Here is a 22084-nt window from a genome sequence, read left to right as displayed (position 1 = left end):
CGTAAAGGGACAGAGCGCTAGTTTTATTCCAACTTATTTTCTCTCATTAATTCGCCTTTAGAGATGAAGCGCAGAATGAAACGTAATAAACATTGTTAAACCCCAGTTATACATGTGCCTGGAAATCACGAGCTGCTCAGTATCCAAAATTTAAGTTTAATTTAATTAGGTTAGTTTAAAAACGGAATCATTAATTCGACATGATAATGGCGTTTGATATGAAAAGAAGCAAGAACACTATGGCTATTAGGATATTATTATCAGAGCGTTTCAGCTGCAGGGTGAAGGTGAATATTCAAAACGGTCTACTTCATATCATCCTCATGAAACACCAGTTATATTTCTCATTTCTGCACCGTACAGGTATTTTTGTTTTTGTACTTTGTGAATCAGGCTGTGTTGGTCTTTAGGTTGTCTGATGTCATGTTATATACACATTCTTAATTCACATTTTAGGCCTAATATCTCCCTAATGTATATTACACGTCACAACCGATTTGGAAGTCTGTTCTCAGGGATTCATATGTATATTACAGCCAATAATCACATCTTTAACTCGCTGATTAAATCTTTGATCCTGTGTGGGAATATACTACACATGGCCAAAAGTTGCATGAATAACTAAACGGGTGACCGAAAACTCATCATCTCCTCCATAGAACTCTTCGCTTAAACTCATGTGAAATGGCAGGAAGGCTGAAGTTAATATGATGTATTTATTAATTTATATCTGTAAAGTGCTTATATGGGATTACATTAGGCATAAATCATATCTTGCAAATTATAAACGTGATTCAGTTTGGGGGGACATTGTCTTAAAAACATAATATATGTAAAAAATAATTATCTTAGGACACATTTTTTAAGCCATGTTGGTAAAACAGCTATTTATCATTTTTATGTTGGGGGAAGTGAAAGTTTTGGCAGGGCCAGTACAAATCTGAAGCACTGGCCCGACCGGCCAGTAGAAAAAATCCTTAGCGTTGAGCCCTGATAAAAAAAATGTGGGACTTGACACTTCTTTAAAAAAAAAAAAAAAAAAAGCTAAAATCGGGTTTACAGTGACGCACTTACAATGGAAGTGAATGTGGCCAATCCATAAACATTAAAATGCTCACTGATAAAAGTATAGCTACAAAACATAATATGCGTGTTAACATGATTTTAGTGTGATAACATCCCTTACTAACCTCTTTTGTGTGAAGTTATAGATTACGATGTAATTTCATCCAACCCTAAAATGACTAAAAATTACAATTTAAACAACTTTACAGCTCAATTATACATGAGATTAATGGAAGATTTAATGTAAGTGTTTTTATAAAATGAAACGATTCACATTTCTGCCTTTTTAAACCATTCATTTCCATTGCAAGTGCCTCACTGTAACCTGGATCTTTTTTTTTTTTTTTAAAGAAAAGGAGGGACGAGAAAATATAATTTATGTGGTAATCAATGTTATGCCACAAATGCTGTTGTTTGAGCTTAACTTGTGTTGAACATGGAATATTTGTGTAAAACTGCATTCCTGTTTTATTATTTATTTTTACATAACTGGGGGCCCTTTCAATTTGTGTTTACTCAGGCCCTTGGTTTCCTATATGCGGCAGGATTAGGGGTGAATTCGAGTCAAGCAAAGGTATTTTATTTCCTTACTGAAATGTATCTATAAATCAAAACATTGTTTTGTGAATGCTTAATGGAGACACTATCTTTTACATAATTTCAGGCGTTGGTGTACTACACCTTTGGAGCTTTGGGTGGAAACCTAGTTGCACATATGATCCTGGTAAGAAGAATGATTCTCTGTCCTATTTATTTTTTGAATAAGGGATATTTTCAAAGGTTGGATCTGGTTTCAACCAGGAAACTAGACCTGATTAGTTGCTTCGCATATGTGTCAAGCCTTGTTTGACTTTGCTTTTATCAAGACGAGTGTTTAGGCTAGCCTTCTGATCTATTGAAATTCTCACCGACATTTTGGCTCAGTTAAGTGAAGTAAAGCTGAAATCCCAGACCCTGTGGCACCATAGTTTATACATGACTACCTTGTTTACTCAGTGAATTGGAACTGAGTCTGAGTATATTGTTTTCTTTCTCGTGCTTGGCCTTTTTCTACACAGTATTGCTGGTTATCAATCCCACATCTTATCTGATGAAGCCTCTACCATACATCTCTTTCAGGGATACAGATATTGGGGAGGTGCTGGGGTTCCTCAGAGCTGTGAATCTGCTCTCACTCATTACAGACTGGTGGCCAATCACGGTACAACATGTCACATTTCTGGAGAAGGATACAGCTGCAGGCAGAGCTCCAAAAAGGGGCAGGAGTTCCAAACCACCAGCAAAGATATAGGGAGCCTTCTGGTGTAACCCGAACCTCTTTTATAGATTCCATTCCCATTTGGAGATCTCTGGTCTGCAGCTATACCTACTTGCATTTCTGTACTTTAACAGATAATGCAATCCTCACTTCCTTGTGTCTAATTTCACTGCTGCATCATTTAATATATGCTTTCTGGATCCCTGGTGACCTTTTACATTTTTTTATCTTTTCACTATAATGCTGGTGTCTGCCATTTTCCACAGTTTGTCTAAGGAAATGTTTAGTGATTTCATATCCCACATGTGACACAGGTCAGATTTCTCTTCTGAGCACTGTAAACATAAAAAAGAAAATCCTGTTTGGGCCTTTATCATATGATGTTCAAGGTCCAATACAGCCCATCCACAGCAGATCAATTTCATCATAACACATTACCTGCAGTGTAGATTTAGTTTAGATCAAACATAACATTCCCTTTCATGGTACATGTCACTCTTGAGCATTGTGAGCAAATTAGCTATGCAGTTTGTAATACAAACTACAGCAAGCATGATGTTTTTGAGTTTGGTAAACGTACATGTGGGTAATGTATGTTGTTATGTACATTTCGTAAATATGCACAAGATGATTTAAGCAGCAGTCTGTTCGTACTGTTGACAAATTAGTCACTTGAAGACATAAATGTTCAGATCAGAAGTGAAAGTAGCTTTTTGTTCTTTGTCAGTGGCCAGCGATGTGTCCCTGACAGGGGGCAGCGCAGTACAGCGGATCCGGCTCTTAGATGAGGTGGAAAATCCTGGTTCTAGCAGTGGAATGCTAGAGGAGGATTTAATCCAGTACTACCAGTTCTTGGCTGAGAAAGGAGATGTGCAGGCCCAGGTAAATTTAAAACTGTTGACAAGTTCAGTGTCTAGCAGAAGAATTTCACCCTGCAGCATGACTACAAATGAGAAACTGCCATTGATTGATGTCTAAGTCACTGCTACTGTTTTGTTTTGTTGTTAATTGTAGAGCTCATGATCTTGTTGTTCTACCTGTTTTTGATGTTGCTGATTATCACATTCTCATGTGTCCCCCCCAGGTTGGTCTGGGCCAGTTACACTTACATGGAGGAAGAGGTGTTGAACAGAATCATCAGGTACATTTTCCTTTTCTGGCTTATTTCTGAGGCTCTGCCATGTTAGTACTCTAGTGAACATGTGATCAAACAAATTATATATTTTTGTAATTTATTTTTTAGCGAGCGTATGACTATTTTAACCAAGCAGCAAATGCTGGGAACACGCATGCAATGGCCTTCCTTGGAAAGGTATAGTCCTACTCATGTGCAAAGACATTTTTTATTGTTCCTTTTCTTGGACTTTAACTGCATTATCTAACATTATGATTCATCTTTCTCTTAAACTCCATCTGTCGGACTCCTCTCATTCTCTTGTATTAGATGTTCTCTGAAGGCAATGAATATGTTTCTCAAAACAATGAAACAGCCCTGCATTATTTCAAAAAGGCTGCGGACTTGGTGAGAATAATTGTTCTTATCAATATATTAAGCACCACTGTTCATTTTCAAATAATCTCCACTTACACAAATTTCTGTTTGCATCTCTTAGGGTAACCCGGTTGGCCAGAGTGGTCTTGGTATGGCTTACCTGTATGGAAGGGGTGTTCCTGTGGTAGGTTAATTGAAGAATCTGCTCAGCTGAGCACATGAAAGGAATATTAATGTGCTCAGCTCAATACAAGTTAATGTCAATCGACTGCATTTGTGGCATATTGTTGATTTACCACAAAAATAAATGTAGTCTTGAAGCACGTTTAATTTGAGGCACTTACAATTGAAGTGAATGGGGCCAATGGAAGGTTTAAATGCATAAATGTGAAACTTATAATTCTATAAGAGCACTTGCGTTAATTCTTCTGTTAAAACTCATGTAGTATTTGCACTGTAAAGTTGTTTAAATCAAACCTTAAAATTACTGTAAAAATAATGTTCACATTACATCATCATGGCAACAAAGTTAAGTGGATATAACTTTCCACAGAAAAGATTAGCAAGCGATTTGATCGCACCAAAATCATAAACATATTGTTTGTCTTGTGGCTATACTTTTAAAATGTTGAATATTTTAACTTTTATGGATTGTCGCCATTGTCTTCCATTGTAAGTGCCTCACTTATTTTTTATTTACATTTTTTAAAGAAAATGAGGGACAATTCAATGTATTTTTGTGGTAATCAATATTATGCAACAAATGCTGTTGATTGAACGTAACTTGTGTTGAGCCTGGAATATTCCTTTAAGATCACGCTACATCATAGTGTAAGTTAAAAAACATTTTTGTCTTATTCTGGCAGAATTATGACATGGCACTGAAGTTTTTTCAGAAAGCTGCAGAGCAAGGCTGGGTGGATGGACAGCTACAGCTGGGAACCATGTACTACAGTAAGTGTGTGTGATGAAGAGAGAGAAATTCTCTGTTAATGTTCGAGGCGACATTTATACACAAATCAAAATCTATGCCAGTAATCTTATATAACACTTTATCTAGTAATGAATGTCTGGAACTGTCACAAAAAGTCATGAAAATTAATTGGTCAGAAAGTATAAGAACCCTAAACATGTTTCTGATTTTATCTCAGTTGTTCTTGTTTCTCTATCTCTTATTTCTTTCTTTGCTTCAACTTTCATGTCTTATTTTTATCTTAAATCACAGCAGACTCCTTTTGGTTTGGTTGCCTAGGTGATTGTTACCATGACATACACCCACCTGCATTCTCATTTGACATGATCTTGACAAACATTAAGAACTGAGAACTGTTTGTCTTTTCTGCTGGTGGGTTTTTGAAGAGTATGAAAGTACATTTATAACTACCCTCTCTTTCTTCATCTTTTAGATGGCATTGGAGTGAAGCGTGATTATAAGCAGGCTCTAAAATTCTTTAATCTGGCATCTCAAGCCGGCCACATCCTTGCCTTTTATAATCTGGCCCAGATGCATGCCACAGGGACTGGAGTCATGCGTTCCTGTCACACTGCAGTGGAGGTAAGACATTATTTAATTGTACATGCATCCATCTTTCAAAAAGGTTATGTGATAGTGGAGATAATGTGTATTTGTGAGAGCAGCTCTTCAAGAACGTATGTGAGCGAGGTCGCTGGTCTGAGAGACTTATGGCTGCGTATGGAAGCTTTAAGGATGGCGACATGGACTCTGCTCTAGTGCAGTACCTACTGCTGGCTGAACAGGGCTACGAGGTCGCCCAGAGCAATGTGGCCTTCATCCTTGATCAGAGTAAGTCAATGCTCTGTTCCTGACACCAGAGGGCGCCAGACTCCTCAACTCTTACATATAAATTATAGTCTAGCAGTCAGACCTTCTGACTGACATGTAAAGTGAACAAACACCGTTAAAAAAATATATATATATATATATATTTAAACCTTCCATTTAGGTGTGAGTTTATCTCTATCACAATAGACCGGTGTGGAAAAAGGTCATCTAAATAATGGTCACTAGAAATCTAGTGGAAAATATATGTTGGCTCTGTGTTGAGAATGTCTGCTCTTCCAAAAGAAATCAGTACAAACTATTTCACAGACAAAACTCTAGTTTATCTAGAGTTGGATATCTAGTTTACTTGGTACTAAGTGCCTAAAACATATATATTTTTTTAAATTAACATTTTTATTGATTCATAGACCTATAATAATAATAATAATAATAATAATAATAATACCACAACATATATATAATAAATTACATTTAACATTAAACACCCACTATTACCCCTCCCTTAGACCAATTGACTCTATAACCTGAGAACTTAGAAAAATAATTAATTTTCTGGAGGCAAGGCATAGATCTAGTGGGTTTGAGACGAATAATAAATTATCATCTTCGTAAAGCAAAAGCTTATGTGCCCCACCTCCTGCCACCACCCCTGGAAAATCATCTTCCCTTCTTATCGTGGCTGCTAATGGTTCCAGGGCAAAACAGAACAATAATGGGGAAAGAGGATCCAGAGTTAAATAATCTGAAATGAATAAATTTGTTTGTACCACCCCTACTTGGTATCTTTAAAGTAACTTAATCCATCCAATAAAAGTATTCCTGAACCTGTATATTTCTAAAATCTTAAAAAGATGATCCCATTCTATCATATCAAACGAATTTTTCAGCGTCAATTGAGATGGCCGTGATTGGAGTCTGATCATTTGCCACTGACAACATAATATTGATGAGATGCCTGATGTTGTCAGAAGAGCTACAGCCCCCTGATCTATATGTATAAGATCAAACAAAACTATTGAGCATCTTTCAAAGATCTGATACCACTAACCAGGTACACTTTGGCAAATCTATTGATAATTTCAACCTTTAAGGTGCTCTTTGTATAAACCCAATAGCTGTTTCCAGACGGACTTATGAAATGCTCTGATTTCTTTAAGTTGTGTCAAGTCATCCAATCAAATTAAAGCCAGATCAAGAACAACTCATTTTTGTATGTTGGACTTATCGAACATGTGCATGGGTGGTCTAAGTGCATGCCATCTGAGGCTAATGCTACATGCATATTGATTGTGGCATTTTGTATGTCAAAAGCTGGTCTTGGACAGGTTGTGAAAGCAAACTGTGTAATAGGGACCAAGGCAGTCACAAGGAGAATCACACCAGGAAGCAGGAATGGCATTCCAACAAGATGTTTATTTCATAGTACTGGTGAACAATTTGCAAATAAATGGTATTTAAAAGCAAATTAAAACCAAGGTTACTTAAAAAAAATAAATAATTATAAAAGAAAACAGTCTAAAAGCTAGAACTGTTTTTGGTACTAAAGCTGTACCTAATCCCCTCCAGGCTGGAGATTTCTTGTGCTCTAGCAGTGACAGCAACCTTGTTTCATTTGCTCCAAACACAACACAATCTGTCCACTAGTCAAGTGCCTGTAGTGGTGGCAGGCCTATATGTGTGTGCGTGTGTATATATGAATATATATATAGCCACGAGATGAGATGCGCGGATGGACTGTCTCAAAGCTATTTTTGCCTCACAGGTTTTTGACCAGTTGCAGACCGCACCCCAAAGGTACGCACCCATACACATGTTTGATTAGGAGCTAAAAATGTCCCTTAAAACGGCTACAAGAAACTATAGTTCCTCAGGTGCGAAAGCAATGGAAAGTACTAGTCCAGGGGAAAAGACCCAGTATTTATAGACTGAGAGCCAAATGTTTGGAATAATGTACAGATTTTGCTCTTATGGAAAGAAATTGGCACTTTTATTCATCAAAGTTCCGTTCAACTAATCACAATGTATATTCAGGACATTAATAACATTAACAATTACTTTTCAGAACTTCTTAAACTACTTCAGAGAGTTCTCATCAAAAAATCCCCAACGTGCTGCAATGACAGCTTTGCAGATCCTTTGCATTCTAGCTGTCCATTTGTCCAGATACTCAGGTGACATTTCACCCCACACTTCCTGTAGCACTTGCTATAGATGTGGCTGTCTTGTCTGGCCATTCTCATGCATCATACACATGAGGCATCTATTTCTCAACTAGAGACTGATGTACTTATCCTCATGTTTAGTTGTACATCTGGACTTCCACATCTCTTTCTGTCCTTGTTAGAGACAGTTGTCCTTTGTCTTTGAAGACTGTAGTGTACTCCTTTGTATGAAATCAGTTTCTTTGACAATTTCAACCATTGTATAGCCATTCCTCAAAAAAGATTGACTGATGAGTTTCTAGATAAAGTGTTTCTTTTTTTTGTTGCCATTTTTGACCTAATATTTACCTTAAGACATGCAAGTTTATTGGTGACAATAATGACAATGTTAAGCTTCATTTAACAAACCAAATAGCTTTCAGCTGTGTTTGATATAATGGCAAGTGATTCTAGTACCAAATTAGCAATTTAGCATGAATACTCGAGGATAAGGTGTTGGAGTGATGGCTGCTGGAAATGGGGCCTGTCTAGATTTGATTAAAAAAATTCTTTTTTCAAATAGTGATGGTGCTATGTTTTACATCAGTAATGTCCTGACTATACTTTGTGAATGGTTGAATGCCTTTTTGGTGAATTAAAGTACCAATTTCCTTCATTTGCATACTAAAACTGCTCAAATAGATCAAATTAGCACTTCCCACAGATGTGCTTCCTTAAATGGTAATGCCCACTTGCTAAAAACTGGTAATTTAAAATAGCAAACCCCACATAAATCCTAAAAAGTGAGTAAAACCCTAAGTCCTTGGAACACAGTTAAAATTCCATGATGGGGACATTCTCACAGGCTCCATCACACAAACCAAATTCCTTAAATGCTGCTTCTTGACCTTTTAAATCGGTCCAAGCAGTTTTTCAATTACCAGCTTGGGCCTTGTAATTTGGTTTCCATAAGGAAAGTAAAACTGTCTGCTCAGGAAGCCTGAAAGACCACTTATCACAAATAAGGATGTACTCGAGTGTGTTTGCAATACTCTGATAAATTGAAACTAAATGAAGACTTGCTATTTTTTATAAAGATAAAACTAACTCTTTTTTTGTATGTATGTATTGCAGAGGGGTCACAGATTTTCAATGAGAATGAAACATACCCACGGGCTTTGCTCCACTGGACCAGAGCAGCCGCCCAAGGTTAGACTGGTCTCTTCACTCCATACAATCACACTAGCAAAATGCTTGCTGTGATGTCCTTACAATGTGGTAGTGAGACAAATATATTTGCTTATGTCTCAATCTTTATGAGGCAGTTAAAAATCTAGGAACTCTATCACAATAGCGGTTTTGACTCTTGGTTTCTACACAGGCTACACAGTAGCCAGAATCAAGCTAGGTGACTATCATTTCTATGGCTATGGCACTGATGTGGACTATGAGACTGCAGTCATTCATTATCGTCTGGCATCAGAACAACAGCACAGTGCACAAGCCATGTTTAACCTGGGCTATATGCATGAAAAGGGCCTTGGCATCAAACAGGTGAGATCTGCATGCATTTTTGCATACACATGCAAGCATGCATGGACTGAACGCTGCATTTATTTTTTGATTGTTCCTCCGTAGGACATTCATCTGGCCAAGCGTTTCTATGATATGGCTGCAGAAACCAGTCCTGACGCCCAGGTGCCTGTATTCCTGGCCCTTTGCAAACTGGGCCTCGTCTATGCACTGCAGTTCCTGCAGGATCTCAATGTAAGTCACATCTGTCAATCACCGGAGTTGTTTGACCTGTCTGGACTGCAATTAACATGATAGTTGTTCTGTTTTTATTTTTTTCTTTGTCTGTATAGAGACAATGAAAAAGAGCCAAAGACTAACCAATAAGATTTCTTTCTTTAGCTGAATGAGCTTCTATCTCGGGTGGATCTTGACCAGTTGCTGGGTCCAGAGTGGGATCTCTACCTCATGACTGTCATTGCTTTGCTCTTGGGCACAGTAATCGCATATCGACAGAGACAGCACCAAGCAGGACCCAGAGTCCCTCCAGCACCTCCTAGACCTCCAGCCCAACCTGAGCAACCTGCCGCAGAGCCTGAGGAACAATGAAAGAACAGGAATCAGGGTAGAGGTGACCAAATGGACTAGGATTAAAGGAGAAGGATGAGGCCTTCCAGCATCTCCTCTTCCCAAAATCAACCACTTACACCTCCACCCAGCTGTGGTCTTCAATCCCCAAAAGAGCTGCCTGAACTCTTGTTGCCCTCTCTAGTCTTTAAACTGTGGAGTTCAAGCTTGGGAAAAAGCAATGACAGAAAAACTAGACTAACTTCTACAATATCTTAAACATACGCCTCAGGGATTTGCCAGGTGAACTGACATTTGTGCAAATCAATGCTCACTATGTGGGGAAAAAGAAAATTTTGCTGAATGAATTCCAGTAGTTGCTTCTGCTTTTTGCTTGCCACTGTGCTAAAAGCCAAGGATAGGACCTGTTGGTTCTGTGCAATCCTTTCAAACACTCATTCAGATAATTTTTTTAGGATCTGGTACATAACACGGGCACCATGCCTCTTTGGAGTATAAAGTGAGATGTGTGCTGTGCTCTGAATTCAATATGTAAAAGGTTCATAGTATAAGCATGTTTTATTTACATCTGTTATGTTGGACTGAGTGGCTTGCTAGCAGATTTATTGGGTTCGCTAATACCTTTTTTTTTAACTTTATCTAGAAATTTATTTATAATGGCAATATTTGGACAGAAATAGCTTGCACATAGATGTACAATTAACATGTCACTGTCTTGGCTAAAAAGATGCACAATACAAATAAACAAACTACACCGTAATCTAAGGTTTGCAGTAAAGATCTTATCTCTCAAATAGCTTTTCATTGCCTTGAACACTCATTGTTGAATCATTTAGAAAAATACTGCCCTTTACCTTTCATTGTTACAAAAGAGTCTCTGTGGGATGTTCAAAGAAAGGAATCATTGCAAATATAGCTGGTGTCTACTAACTGTCAAGTTGTTAAAGCACTAGGAGATTCAATTCAAATGTTTCCAAAAGATGATTTATATACTTTCTTCCTCTGCATATAGGGTTGGCTAAAATGCTTAAAGATATAGTTCACCCAAAAATGAAAATTCTCTCATTTACTCACCCTCATGCCATACCAGATGTGTATGAATTATTCTGAACCCAGATTTTTAAAAGAATATTTCAGCACTTTAGGTCCATACAATGCAAGTGAATGGTGATCAGAACTTTGAAGGTATAAAATGCACATAAAGGCAGCATAAAAGTAGTCCATGTGACTCCAGTGGTTTAATCTATATCTTCAGAAGTGATATTATAGGTTTGGGTGAGAAACTGATCAATATTTAAGTTATTTGTTACTATAAATCTCCACTTTCACATTCTTTTGTTTTTGGAAGTTCACAATCTTTGTGCATTTTGCCACCTACTGGGCAGGGAGAATCATTTATAGTAAAAAAGGGCTAAAATATTTATCTGTTTCTCACCCACACCTATCGTATTGCTTCTGAAGATATAGTACTACTGGTCTTGGGTGGATGACTTTTATGCTGCCTTTATGTTATTTTTGGACATTTAAAGTATTGGTCACCATTCCTACACCTACAGAGCTGAAATATTCTTCTAAACATATTTATTTGTGTTCAGCAGAAGAAAGAAAGTCATATACATCTGGAATGTCATGAGGGTGAGTAAATGATGAGTGAATTTTACTTTTGGTTGAACTATTCTTTTAATGTTTTTGGTATTATGTCACCTATTTTGTTTTTCAGTGAGGCAATGAATGCTCTCTGATTATTTTGTAAAGTCTGTAGCTCTGTGAAACAGATAAATTTGTGTCAGAATCTGGCTGTTTGCCTGCAAATTTGTGAAATTTTATGTTATATTTCAAAGGGAAAATACTCTATTTAAATTGTGAGCATGTCTACAATATTTGATCTTTATTGTACTTCAGTAAAGGAATATGTCTGTCTTTCAGGTAATATAGCAATATTTCAATGTTTGGTGTAAGAATCTGTAAGAAAGGCATATGTATGTGCATAGGATGAAATTACTTGAGTCTGTTGTTCATGCCAAGCATCTGTCTGAGTTGTTCTCAAAATTCAGCAATGGTATGAAACTGTATCCTAAATCATATAACAGATTCTTCTTTTCCATGCTCACCAAATCCATCATAATACAGTGATCACAGTTTAAAAATTGCATTTTCAGAATGGCAATGTTTATAAATAACTAATAAAGCAATTCCATGGATTCACAGCTGTTTGTTATTTCACATTTTATCATATGTAATTATAACCTACAAATGTTATTTGGTGAAAGCAAGTGGTTAGTTTAGTGTTTTGTTTTTCCCTTCAAAAGAATTTCTGGTCATGCTCTGAACAGTTGATGGCTGGTTTCTCCCAGGCCCCTGTGCTACGTGGGTTCAGGTAAAGCTCTCTGAAGTTGTGAATGGTCACTAGTCCCTCTGCAGCTGAGTGTGCCGTTGGATCATGCTTTATGTTGGTGGGCCTGAACTTTGTCACTCAGCTGTTTTAGGTGGGGAAGATAAAGGGGCGCTGATATAATGGCCTCGTTCTCGCTGCGTGCACATCCATTGTGCTAACCTGCTTGGAAACGCTCCACCATGGAGCAGCTTTTGATTGCCGTGGCAACCTGCTTGCTAGCCCTCTGTCCTGTCAACGGTAAGTGCTAGAAGCATCCAGAGCTTGGAGGACATAAGCTGAAAAACAAGGCACACATTACATGTCTGGTCTGGTGAAAAGAGATTGGCTTGGGATGCCAGATGTAAATGATGTTGATAAAGGACCTAATTATTTATATGGACCTCTGGTGTAGATGAGGATTTGTTAAAGTTCAATAGTGCATTGTACTTTACCATGCCTAGGAAGGCCTGCTCTGTTTCATATTCTGACTTTTGATAAGTCTACAGTATTCATGGATCTTGCCATTTTTCTCAACTCAAGGGAATGAGTGGAGGTTGGAATATGAAGAAGGACTTAGTCACTACAGCGAGGAGGCCCTAAGAAAGGTAATACAAACTTCCTAAAGAGAACATTTGTGTAATAACGTCAACACAAGGCAATGTATACAGCTTTCTATTTGGTTAATCCATGGTAAATCGTAATATAATCAAGATTACAGTGCTCGGGTTGGTCTATGGTTAAGGCCCATCTGTGGCCTCAGTGATGCCCCCATGTATTGCTTGTTGTGACACCACAGAAACTGTCTGTTAGTTTGTTTCATATTACTACAGGAGTTTCCCGAGAAGACCAGACCAATCAGTTTCAAAAATCAACCTTTCTTGTGTCCTGATATGAGCCCCTCCTCTTCTGTGCCCACCTCGGGTAGGTTGGTCAAGGATTAGTATTTTAGACGATTGTCCTGTCAGGATCTGCCTATAAGGAATGCAGGCTGCTGATCTAATGTCAATGGGATAGTTCACCCAAAAATGAATGTTTGATCAACATTTACTCACCCTCAAAGATTTTTGGAAGCTCTGTAGTTCCTCTGAATGTAAGTGAAAAGTGTCCAGAACTTAAGCAAATAAAGGGCACATAAAAGTAATCCACATGGCTCCAGTGGTAAATGCATATCTTCAAAAGCGTTATGATAGGTATGTGTGAGAAACAGAGCAATATTTAAATCTGTTTTTACAATAAATTCTCCTTGCCCAGTAGGTGGCGATATGCAAGAATAATGTGAAATGCCAAAGCCAAAAGAAGAAGAAAGTGCAAGTGGAGATTTATAATAATAAAAAAAAAAATACTTTAGCGAAATGACTGTTTCTTACCCACACTTATATCACTTCACTATCCCTTTATTATAATACAAGGTGCCAGTACTGATTGCCAAGCATCTGTCTATTCTACACACACACAAACAAATAGCTCTGTTGCTGAACTTGTTTCAATTGTGGACAGTGGTTCCACATGTTTGAAATTAGTTTTCTTAACTTTATGTTATCTCAACACAAACACTTTGTGTAGAAAGAACCTAGTTGAATTGAGTAAACCCCCCAAAAATGTGATGTCAATGTAACTTAAATAAATGTCTTTATTTATTAACTATTAGTGAAAGTTCTAAATAAACACTGATCGGAAGCACTACAGGGTGTTGTTTAGTAAATATGCTATGGATAGTGCTGCAATTGTTCAACAAAGTGAGCAATCGTCTTCATGAACAACATTTATCTAACCTCATCATCAGATCAAACTCCACTCCAAAATTAGATCAAACCCCAAAATTCCAACATAACAGAAACTCTTCTTAACCTCAACATAACAAAACATTAAAAACTAAAAGTAGCTCTCCTCTGCTTGCTTGAGTAATAGTGTTGTGGAGATTAGCTGTCTTTGGCAATCAAATTATATGAAAATCAACAAAACTAACCAAGAGGAGGAGGCTGAGACCTTTGCCTTCCAGGTAGAGATCGCCCAGCTGATGTCTCTCATTATCAACACCTTCTACTCCAACAAAGAGATCTTCCTCAGGGAGCTCATCTCCAAAGCCTCTGATGCTCTTGACAAAATCAGATATGAAACTTTGACTGATCAAACCAATCTGAACAATGGAGAGGACCTGAAGATCGACATTGTCCCCAACGTTCATGAATGCACTCTTAACAGTATCAACACTGGTGTCGGAATAACCAAAGCCGATCTCATCAATGACATGGTGTGACAGGGCGGAGGGCATTGCAGGGTTGGGATTCTGCACACCCGGCCCCTAATCAGGCTAATCAAACCTCAGAGAGGGATAAAGGCCAGCTGGAAGCTGCAGTGCGAGAGAGAGAGAGAGAGAGAGAGAGAGAGAGAGAGAGAGAGATTTACGGACAGCTGTCCAACATCTTTGTGTGATTGTCTTTTTGTTTCAGTTTTATATTAAACATTATTTATATTGTCAAGCCGGTTCTCACCTCCTCCTTTCCATTAATGCCTTTACACCTTGGTACCATCACAAAGTCCGGGACAAAGGCCTTTATGGAGGCTCTTCGGGCTGGTTCAGACATCTCCATGATTGGTCAGTTTGGAATGGGCTTCTACTCCGCCTACCTGGTTGCTGCAAAGGTCACTGTCATCACCAAAAACAAAGATAACGACTAGTACACCTGGAATCTTCTGCTGGTGGCTCTTTTTCGGTCACGGTTGATCAGGGTGAGCCCATCGTCCATGGAACTAAAGTCATTCTTCACCTGAAAGAAGATCAGACATTGAGGAAAAGAGGGTGAAGGAGGTGGTTTAAAGAAGCACTTTCAGTTCATTGGATACCCAATCACTCTCTTTGTGGAGAAAGAATGCGACAAGTAGATCAGTGATGATGAGGCAGAGGAGGAGAACCTGAGAAGGATGAAAAGGAGGAAGGCAAAGACAAGCCCAACATTGAGGATGTGGGCTCAGAAGATGAAGAGGACTCCAAAGATAAGGACAAGAAGAAAAAAAGAAGGTCAAGGAGAAGTACATCAACCAGGAACCCTGAAAGAAGATCAGACATTGAGGAAAGAGGGTGAAGGAGGTGGTTTAAAGAAGCACTTTCAGTTCATTGGATACCCAATCAATCTCTTTGTGGAGAAAGAATGCGACAAGTAGATCAGTGATGATGAGGCAGAGGAGGAGAACCTGAGAAGGAGGAAAAGGAGGAAGGCAAAGACAAGCCCAACATTGAGGATGTGGGCTCAGAAGATGAAGAGGACTCCAAAGATAAGGACAAGAAGAAAAAAAGAAGGTCAAGGAGAAGTACATCAACCAGGAACCCTGAAAGAAGATCAAACATTGAGGAAAAGAGGGTGAAGGAGGTGGTTTAAAGAAGCACTTTCAGTTCATTGGATACCCAATCACTCTCTTTGTGGAGAAAGAATGCGACAAGTAGATCAGTGATGATGAGGCAGAGGAGGAGAACCTGAGAAGGAGGAAAAGGAGGAAGGCAAAGACAAGCCCAACATTGAGGATGTGGGCTCAGAAGATGAAGAGGACTCCAAAGATAAGGACAAGAAGAAAAAAAGAAGGTCAAGGAGAAGTACATCAACCAGGAACCCTGATGACATCTCCAACTAGGAGTATGGAGAGTTCTACAAGAGCTTGATCATTAACTGGGAAGAGCACCTGGCTGTCATGCATTTCTCCGTGTAAGGTCAGCTGGAGTTCCTCGCTCTGCTCTTTATCCCTCACCATGCCCCTTTTGACCTCTTTGAAAATAAGAATAAGATAAATAACATCAAGCTGTACGTCAGAAGGATCTTCATGGACAGCTGTGAGGATCTCATCCCAGAGTATCTCAGCTTTATTCATGGTGTTGTGGTCTCTGAAGATCTGCCCCTGAACATCTCCAGAGATATGCTCCAACAGATCAAGATTCTAAAAGTCATCCACAAGAACAATATCAAGAAGTGACTGGAACTGCAGAGGACAATGACAACTACAATAAGTTATATGGTGCATTCTCCAAAAATCTGAAACTCTGCATCCATGAGGACTCTCAGAACCGCAAGAAGCTGTCGGAACTGCTGCGTTACCAAAGCTCTCAGTTTGGTGAAGAGATGACCTCCCTCACTGAATACATCAGCCGTATGAAGGAAAACCAGAACTCCATCTACTACATCACTGGCGAGAGCAAAGATCAGTTTGCTCACTCTGCTTTTGTGGAGTGTGTGTGCAAGAGAGGTTTTGAGGTGTTGTACATGACCGAGCCCATCGACGAGTACTGTATACAGCAGCTGAAGGACTTTGATGGCAAGACTCTGGTGTCTTTCACCAAGAAGGGGCTGGAGCTGCCTGAGGATGAGTAGAAGAAAAAGATGGAGGAAGACAAGGCCAAGTTTGAGACCCTCTGCAAGACCCTCTGAGACCGGCTGGTTTCCTCACCCTGTTGTATCGTGACAAGTCCTTATGGTTGGACGGCCAACATTAAGATAATCATGAAGGCCCAGACCCTGAGGGACAACTCCACTATGGGCTACATGATGGCCAAGAAGCACATGGAGATCAACCCCGACCATCCCATCATGGAGACTTTGAGACAGAAGGCTGACACAGATAAAAACGGCAAGGCCGTGAAGGATCTCGTCATACTCTTGTTTGAGACCGCTCTGCTGTTCTCTGGATTTTCATTAGATGATCCTCAGATGGACTCCAACCGCATCTACAGAATTATCAAAATGGGATTGGTATTGATGAGGATGAAGACATGCCTGTTGAGGAGACAAACTCTATCCCTGTTTCTGAAGACATGCCCCCTCTTGAAGGAGATGATGATGCCTCTCGCATGGAGGAAGTCGATTAAACCCTGCAGTTGAAAATTCCACCTATAATTTTCCTTAATTATTCCGTAACATCCTGTCATTTCCTCTTTGACATGTAGAAGGTTAACTTGGTCTCAGAAGTGATTCAAAAGAATCGTAATGTGTAACTCATACTGTCAAATTTTGTTCTGTTTTGAGCCATAATGTACTTTGTTTTTTTAAGTAATGAAGTGTTAATGGGTTGCTGCTGTATCGTCTGAGCACTAAGCACTGTGTTTCACAGATGCTGTTAGCTGTGCTGGATTGAATCGAGCACGATTTCTTTCTGCATGGAAGGAAAGACTTTTGCCTGTGTACAGGCATGTTTTGTCTTGTTTCAGAAGTTAAAACACCTAACAAGTATCCCCTTTTATATTCATCTTCTTCAAAAACATATCAAATAACACTTAATTTAAAAAATTTCTCTGCTTATTGTGTCCCATGGAAAGCAAGCTAGTAAATGGCAGGGCTTCATCAATGCTACAATAACACATAAAATGAAACACCAAAACACAAATTGTTTAAGCAAACTCAAATTCTTCAAATGTAAATGATAGAATGCAATGGAATAAAAATATGTTCTAGAACTGTGTGTTAATTGTGTTAATTTAGTTATTAGTAATTAGTAGTTAATTAACTAAATTGAACAATCAACAACTTTTTTGAGTGTAGATTTTTTTCATGTGTTTTCTTTGAGGCTATTAGATCATTAGGTTTTGATGCTGATTGTTTATGCTGATTGAGTTGAGTTGTCTTATTGTATCACAGGCAAACTTGTCATTTGAGAAGAATCTTAAAATAATGTTTTAGTGCCTGATCTTTTAATTTGCTCCATCTCTATAATAGTTGAGCTGGTGAAGGCAGCGGATATTAAAGTGATTGCTGCCCTTGGGGATTCATTGACAGTGAGTGCAATTATTTACTCTTCCCTTGTTCTGTTTAATCCACCTTTGATGCACACTGTTCATTTGTAAGCAGTCAAATTTTTCTTTTAATTTTTTTAAATAATTCAAATTAATTTATATCGAATGAATCATGAGGTAAACAGTTTGAGCAGGTACAACATAATTAGTTACTGATAAAATTACTAATGATGGCTAATAAAGCAAATTATAATAATCACATTAATATAATCATATCTTACTTGCTTTAACTCAATAATCTCTTATATTTATTTATATATTTAATTATTGTATCACTTATAGACAGCAATTGGTGCAAATGCAACCACAGTTCTTGGCATACCTGTTGAATTTCGCCATGTTTCATGGAGGTAAAAGTTTTCTGGTATTATCAATACTAATTTAACATTCACCTTTTTGGAAATTGCCTATAGCTACTGCTTTTAAAAACAATTACCATTTTATGATGACTATCTCTCATACTGTATTCTGAATATTTTCATTTCCCCAAGCAAATTTATCTTTTATTGTGACTTGCATATGTTAACAGCATTGGTGGCTATGGATCGTTTCAAGATGTCATTACACTTGCAAGTATGTCCTTTTGCCTTAATATCAGTCATATTCTGAATTGAATATCTTAATTGATACGTTTCATGGTTATCTGGTTGAAAAAGGCAATAGCTTAGAGAAATAGCATGAACCAGAGTAGCTTGCACACTTTTTATATATCTGATCAGGACTCCTCTTTGCTTCTGATTTAGACATCATTAGACTATTCAACCCCAATTTAGTGGGACCTGCCCCAACCAAGACTGTCCATGGGACCCCAGCTCCTCTCTGTGAGACTGGATTTAACCTGGCTGTAACCGGACACAACACCTTGTAAATGCCAGTACATCACTAGACATTCCTCCAAAGAATAAACACCTGCAACTATGTCTGAAACACATGCTTTAGAAAAACATTTTGATCATCTATCATCGAGATCAGAAATTTTTTCTTTAAGTGTAAGCTTGCAACCAACTCTTAATTTGTTAAGGTGATATACTGTATAATCAGATAATGATTTGATTTGTGCTTCTCTTGCTAGTAATCTTCCTGAACAAGTCAGACATTTGATTGACACATTGAAAACCTATGAGGTAAGGAGTGGTTGCCTCACATTATTCCCAATAATGAAAACTATCACTTATACTTCTTGTCTTTGTGATTAGTTCATTATTCCATTACTGTGCTTTTGAATATGCTATTATCAAAATGTTATGTGTCCTTATAAATTTTGCCTAGATTTACTTTGATCTATTTCACATTGTAAATGATGTGCTTTGTGCTTCATAAATACACTTTTTGACATTTCTTTCCATCTTTTACTACAGGATATTGACTTTGATGGGGACTGGAAACTCTTGACCATTCTAATCGGAATGAATGACATCTGTGATTACTGCAAAGACAAGGCATTTCTTACAAAGCTGTTTCTTTGGCAAACTACAGACAGAAGATTCTTCTACAGTATTGACACATTTTGTTCACAATGTCAAATTAAGAACTTTAGAAGGTCTAAAACAAATGTTAAATTGATTGTGAACACAAATGCTTGTAGAGATGATTAGCAATGTCTTATGGATGTGTTTCTTTGTTCTCATGAGCAGTGTATTTGCTCCTTTGAGCAGTTGTTGGCTAGCAAAAGTGACTGACCTCTAAAGAGTCCATATTCTGACTGTATTCAAACATATAGTCCTGTAGGAGTTTTTTCATAGAGCACTAAATTTATGCCCTCTATTTTTACAAACAGTCCCTCTTTTCAGTGGAGAACTTTGTCCATTACATGACCGTGTCTTTGGAAATGCTGATGAATGAGGTAATAGCTGGTTTCTCTTGAGATGTTGGGTATAATAGCCTACTATGGTCCAATGTTTTTAAAATTCATGACTATTTTTTACTCCACAAAACAAATTTGGTCAAACAACCTGAATTGTAAATTTGTTGTTTTGATTTTTACAGAAAAAACTAAACAAAACTGTCTGTCTATTGCTCATCTAGTAAATAAAAATATGCACATAGATATATGTTAATATGTGTGTTCTCTCAGGATGGAATCTGCAAGTGTGAAAATGTTCTTTCTGTGCAGGTTCCTCGAATGATAGTGAACGTGGTTCAGATACTGCCTATGGAGACCCTGAGGGAAGTACAGAAGCCCACTCCAGGATGTCTGCTCCAGAGGTACAGGAAATCAAATCGAGCTTTAAAAATCATGCAACGAATGAAAGTAGTGTCATGGGCTCAAATTGTCAGTGAAAATGGATACAAAATTGTATATCCAGTCATTCTTTGTAAATAATTACATTTTTTGAATCCAGGAAATCCAGGAGATTTGGTTGAGGGTTCATAGTTTTGTATGTGATGTCTTGGGCATTCGGGGAATAAACATGTGGAGGATTGGGTCCTGTTTGTTATGGGTCGGGGTGGGGTTAATGATGGGGAGGGGAGGTAGTGGGAGATAAACGTTGATTTTGTGTATTTATGTTTTGCTTTTCTGTGTTCAAATAAAATATGTTAATCATAAAAAAAGAAAAACTTACATTGGTCGAAGGTGATCTCATATTAATAAACATAATTTTTTTTCACAGTTTGCCATGATTGGCCTTAATTCCTATCCACCATTTAGAATTTTGTGGAAAACCTACTCTTTCAAACTCCATGGCTGTACATCCAATTTGCACAACATTTGCTGTGAATCATCTAGAGGCAAATTTTAGAAGTTGTATATGCAAATCTTGAAAACCTTAGCCCTAACCTAACCCTAACCCTAACCCTATCATCTAGGGACATTCATTAAAAAAGTTATGAAAAGCTTTTTGATAGACCAAACTGTTCTTGTGTAACACATAAATGAATTGTATGACCAGATGACAATAAGGATCTAAGGCTGTATCTCATGAACGCTTTGGTGTATTGACATGAAACTTCATATTCAAATTGTGACCGATTTGGTGACAGTGCCACCTATTTTTAAAAAGTTATAAGCTATTGTATTACACTTCAAGTCATTAAACTAATATCATTTTTCACCACTCAGCTCAAAATCATCACCAGAATTCTAAATTCTATCAAACTGTTTGCCATCGGAGTGCTTGGCCCCTTCATTTCTGCTTACAGCTACATTTAATTATGAATCATGCTATTATCTCTCCAGGTCATTCTGTTCCTGTCTGGTAAAGCCAGCTGCTGGATCTGCTGATTTGAAGGAACTGGTTGGAGTCAACCTAGGATTTCAGGTGAGTTTTTGACAAATATTTATTTCAAATTACATTTAATATGTATTGTGTTTGCTGCAATTTTTATATGTGGTGCTAAACTACATTGTTGTTTCAGAGAGCACTGGAGCAACTCTTGTACAGTGAGCGTTTCTTTAAGAATGACTTTGCTGTGGTTTTGCAGCCATTCCTGAAACACGCTGATCCACCAAGACTCCCAGTAAGGCTATTGGAGCTGTTACAACTGACAACTTGTTCATTTCTATAATTTCTGGCATTGTGTAGCAAAGCATTTGGCTCTAATGATAAGGAATAGTTCACCCAAAAATGTATATTCTGTCATAATTTATATTAATGATGAAAAACCTGTATGACTTGCATTTTTCCTCTAAACACACAAAGAGTTGTGTTTAAGTAGGTTGACACTGTTTTTTTTTTCCAAATAATGAAAGTGAATCTTCTTTTGTTTTCCACGGAAGAAAGAAAACCATAAAGGTCTGGAACAACATTCATCATTTGGGTGAACTATCCCTTTAAAGTGTGAATGTATAATTCATGTTGAAAAGGGAAGCAGAAATTTGGTTTGTGACTGTATTACATAATGATTTTGCAGAATGGGAAGATTGACATGAGCTTCTTTACCCCTGACTGCTTCCATTTCACTATAAAAGGACATGAGGAGCTGGCCAAGGGACTGTGGAATAACATGGTAAGAGGTTTTGATTGAATTCACTCTTGAGAAAATCACAAAACTGAAAACATTTTGGCTATAGGTTTAAAGCACACTGCTGTCTAAGAGTCTAAGCCACTGTAAAGATGATGTGATTCTTTCATACAG

The 22084-nt window shown here is 37.9% G+C and overlaps 2 protein-coding genes and 1 pseudogene across 2 annotated transcripts; all 3 read left to right on the top strand.

Moving 5' to 3' along the window:
• The first annotated feature begins 206 nt into the window (after positions 1-206).
• LOC127642321 (protein sel-1 homolog 1-like) lies at positions 207-12059 on the top strand. The gene is made up of 16 exons (XM_052124925.1): positions 207-287; positions 1586-1639; positions 1730-1789; positions 2185-2266; positions 3051-3205; positions 3408-3464; positions 3567-3635; positions 3768-3845; positions 3937-3999; positions 4682-4769; positions 5222-5370; positions 5454-5619; positions 8895-8969; positions 9142-9314; positions 9399-9527; positions 9675-12059. Exons 1-16 carry the CDS (start codon positions 207-209, stop codon positions 9879-9881), a joined length of 1686 nt encoding a protein of 561 aa, XP_051980885.1. The 3' UTR covers positions 9882-12059.
• A 369-nt stretch (positions 12060-12428) lies between these two features.
• Positions 12429-21955, top strand: LOC127642320 (phospholipase B1, membrane-associated-like; the record flags this gene model as incomplete). Its single annotated transcript, XM_052124924.1, has 14 exons — positions 12429-12492; positions 12775-12839; positions 13065-13155; positions 17931-17989; positions 18290-18357; positions 18537-18580; positions 18751-18871; positions 19080-19131; positions 19366-19446; positions 19785-19850; positions 20121-20212; positions 21186-21267; positions 21365-21466; positions 21860-21955. Coding segments are annotated over exons 1-14 (1077 nt in total), but the record flags the coding sequence as incomplete, so codon positions are not given.
• Positions 14180-17086, top strand: LOC127642319 (heat shock protein HSP 90-beta-like; annotated as a pseudogene).
• Positions 21956-22084: the final 129 nt, after the last annotated feature.

This window comes from Xyrauchen texanus, unplaced genomic scaffold, assembly GCF_025860055.1.
Source record: "Xyrauchen texanus isolate HMW12.3.18 unplaced genomic scaffold, RBS_HiC_50CHRs HiC_scaffold_547, whole genome shotgun sequence".
NCBI classification, from domain to species: domain Eukaryota; kingdom Metazoa; phylum Chordata; class Actinopteri; order Cypriniformes; family Catostomidae; genus Xyrauchen; species Xyrauchen texanus.
The sequence above is the reverse complement of the archived record's forward strand: the minus strand, read 5'-3'. Positions and strand labels throughout refer to the sequence as shown.

Bases quoted from the DNA above. Each gene is read 5' to 3' on its own strand.
- LOC127642321 (XM_052124925.1), top strand. From the start codon at position 207: ATGGCGTTTGATATGAAAAGAAGCAAGAACACTATGGCTATTAGGATA. The intron at 1,640-1,729 runs GTATTTTATTTC...ACATAATTTCAG, and splicing joins TGAATTCGAGTCAAGCAAAG to GCGTTGGTGTACTACACCTT. The intron at 1,790-2,184 runs GTAAGAAGAATG...CATCTCTTTCAG, and splicing joins TAGTTGCACATATGATCCTG to GGATACAGATATTGGGGAGG.